The 3,109-nt window shown below is 35.7% G+C and overlaps 1 protein-coding gene across 1 annotated transcript; it reads left to right on the top strand.

The window, feature by feature from the left end:
- Positions 1 to 1,320: 1,320 nt before the first annotated feature.
- On the top strand, positions 1,321 to 1,764 carry LOC124594000. Its single transcript, XM_047132352.1, has one exon. The coding sequence runs from the start codon at positions 1,321 to 1,323 to the stop codon at positions 1,762 to 1,764; it is 444 nt and encodes a 147-aa protein (XP_046988308.1).
- The last annotated feature ends 1,345 nt before the right edge of the window (positions 1,765 to 3,109 follow it).

Genomic DNA, 3,109 nt, shown 5'->3' with positions numbered 1-3,109 from the left:
TAAGCAAAGCACTTGACCACTAAATGTAAATGTTTAGAGTTCGAGTGTCGATCCAGCACAGAGTTTTAATCTGTCAGGAAGTTTCAAATTGAAACATGGTTAAGCAGAATTAATCCTAGCAATGACAGTATGTGCTAATGTTTGCAAAATATGGAAGCAACTCATAATCTAATTCAGAAAATACATGGTACACGAAATATGTTAATTGATACAGTGCAATTATATTTATGTATTATTCCATAATGGTCAGAATTTTCCACAAATGCAGTGAAGGTAAGCCTTCAGTTTCTTTTTAAAATTTTTCATTACTTGTAATGCCATTGTCTGTCAGAACTGGGTTTTACTTTATACTGGAATGGTACTCATTATATGTAGAAACAAACATCTTATCTTCAAAAACAATTCAGTTAATTGTCATTAAATCATTATTCCATATACTCACTCTCATTATAAAGACTACAGATTAAGCCCAGCGTTACTACCCTTTCTTATTCACAAAACAAACAGATCGCAGATATCATTGCACCCTAGCATATACTGCATCAGTATAATTGCATCAGTAGAATACTAGAAACAAAGAAAACTATTGTGCCGCCAACCACAAAACAGAAATTTCTTAAAGGGGTCCATAATAAGCAGGATAAAAATTAGCCACTGAACTGCTAAGTATAGTTATCACTTTTCCCACAATGTAATGTAAGTTTCAGCTTAAGAAATTATTTTTACAAAACCCTTTCTACATATCAGAAGAATATCATATTAATATGCAAAAATGAAGTGCTTTGAAAAAGATGGTTTTAGTACATGGTATATTATTTATTTGAAATATTATCATATGGTAATCAATGACATATGCAGAAGGATGTACAATATGTAATGTATACAGAATTATAATGTTCGCTGTACATTATTCAAGTGTAAAAATATACAACTTCCAGTTCATGTTAAATCAGCCTGTTAAAAGAAAAGAAAAAATTCCTTGAGGTTTATGCTTATGTGCTGCTCCATGACTCTGCTGTCAATACCTTTATTCTTGGCTTTTGTGTAACTTCTGTGTTTTTTTTTCAATAAACGTGTTTTTTTCGTATCCAGGGTGTAATTATAAAGTTAATAAAATGTTTTCTTGCCTTTAAAATAATATTTTTCATCAGGTTATGGGCCCAGTACATGTGTAAAGGCAAACAACATAGTTTAATTAAAACAATATTTGAAATGAGCCTATGTCTGTAAAGATACATAACCGCTAGCGGCGATTATAAGGTCAGCATTGATAAGCTTGAAGGACCTGAGGACTGGGCGAAATGGAAATGGCATATTTCTATGGTGCTGCGTTCATATGGACTAGGAGATATTATTGACGGTACGCGTGAACGTGTAGAGTTGCCGCAAGATGCGACAAGTGCACAAAAAGAAGCGTATGTGGAATGGCACAAGGACGACGCAAAGGCAGCAAGTCTTACAGCAAGTGCGCTAAGTAAACCTGTTGCAGAACTCCTCGTAACGTGCAAGAATGCTAAAGAAATCTGGGACAAATTACACGCCCGATTTGAACATAGCAGTACTCAGCGTTTGAATATGTTGATTGAAACATTTTTCCGTGTTAAACGTGTTGAAACGGAAGATATTAGTGCACATGTGGCCAAACTGCAAAAGTTATTTGTGGACCTGAACGATGGATTAGCAAAACATGAAGAAAATACGCCATCTGAAAGAATTTTAAATGGTCGAATTTTGTCCACACTGGGAAAAGACCGACAATTTTAAGGATCTCTGGGATACGATACCGACAGAAAAGCAAAGCTTGAATTTATTAACTGAAAAACTCTGTACTATTGAACTGCGTGAACAAGACATTAATGGAAGTGCAGCTTTCGTCGCTTCTAAAACAAGAAAATGGCAAACAATTAATCAGCAAGTAAAGATGATGAAGACACGATTAAAACAGAAGTTTCCATTTAATATATGCAAACAATTAGGTCACTGGGCAGCAGAGTGTCCACAGAACACTCGTAACAGTAATAAAAGAAAAGAGAAGAAGCAAGAAAGTGAACACGCTGCATTTACTTCATACGCTATGGGTGTGTGTACTAATAATCACAGTGGCGCTACAAATCATATCACTCCCAACAAAAAGTATTTTGTTTCGGATAGTGAATGTGATGCTGCTCAAGTAATTTCATTGGGAAAACAAGATGTCAAAATGTGTGCGTACGGTCAAGGAACAGTTTACATCCAAATTCGACGAAGCAATAAATGGTACAATGCTAGAATGGACAATGTTTTGTACGTCTCTGATGCAAGTGTTAATCTGTTATCTGTGAGAGCCATTGCCTGCAGAGGCTACAGTACTAATTTTAGTTATAATAATGTCTGTGTTCGAAAACAAGTCAATGGCAATATTGTTATCACAGGTTATGTGAAAAATGGACTTTATGTGTTGTTAGAAATGCAAAAATGAATCATGTGAACTTGATGACTTCATCCGAAACATTTCAAGTGTACCGTGAAAGATTTGGTCATCAAAATAAACAACATGTGAAGAATATTTTAAAAGGAATGAACGTTAATGTGAAAGATGCCAAGAGTGAATTTTGTGATGGCTGTGCGGTTGGAAAGATGCATAGGCTGCCATTCAAAACACGAACAATACACTCTACCAGTACTGCTGAATTAATCTAGGTGGATGTCAGTGGACCAATGAGCACGAAATCTTTTGGAGGTAAGCAGTATTATGTATGTTTCAAAGACGATTTTAGTAAATTTCGTTGAATTTTCTTTTTAAGACACAAAAGTGAAGTGTGTACTGTGCTTAAGCTGTTTTTAAATGAAGCACAAACTAATGGACATGTTGTCAATGGTGGCAAAGAATTTAACAATAAGAATGTCAGTGCACTGCTTGCAGACAGGGGAATAGAGCTTCTGATTCCTCCTCCTTACACTCCTGAACAAAATGGTGTGGCTGAACGGGAAAATAGCACCATTGTTGAAGCTGCCCGGTCAATGCTAAACCCGAGTAAATTACCTAAAGGGTTGTGGGCAGAGGCATGTAACACAGCAGTCTACCTAATAAATCGTACTGGAAAATCTTCAGTTGAAAATAAAACCCCTT

The sequence above is a fragment of the Schistocerca americana genome, chromosome 2 (assembly GCF_021461395.2).
Source record: "Schistocerca americana isolate TAMUIC-IGC-003095 chromosome 2, iqSchAmer2.1, whole genome shotgun sequence".
NCBI lineage: Eukaryota > Metazoa > Arthropoda > Insecta > Orthoptera > Acrididae > Schistocerca > Schistocerca americana.
The sequence above is the reverse complement of the archived record's forward strand: the minus strand, read 5'-3'. Positions and strand labels throughout refer to the sequence as shown.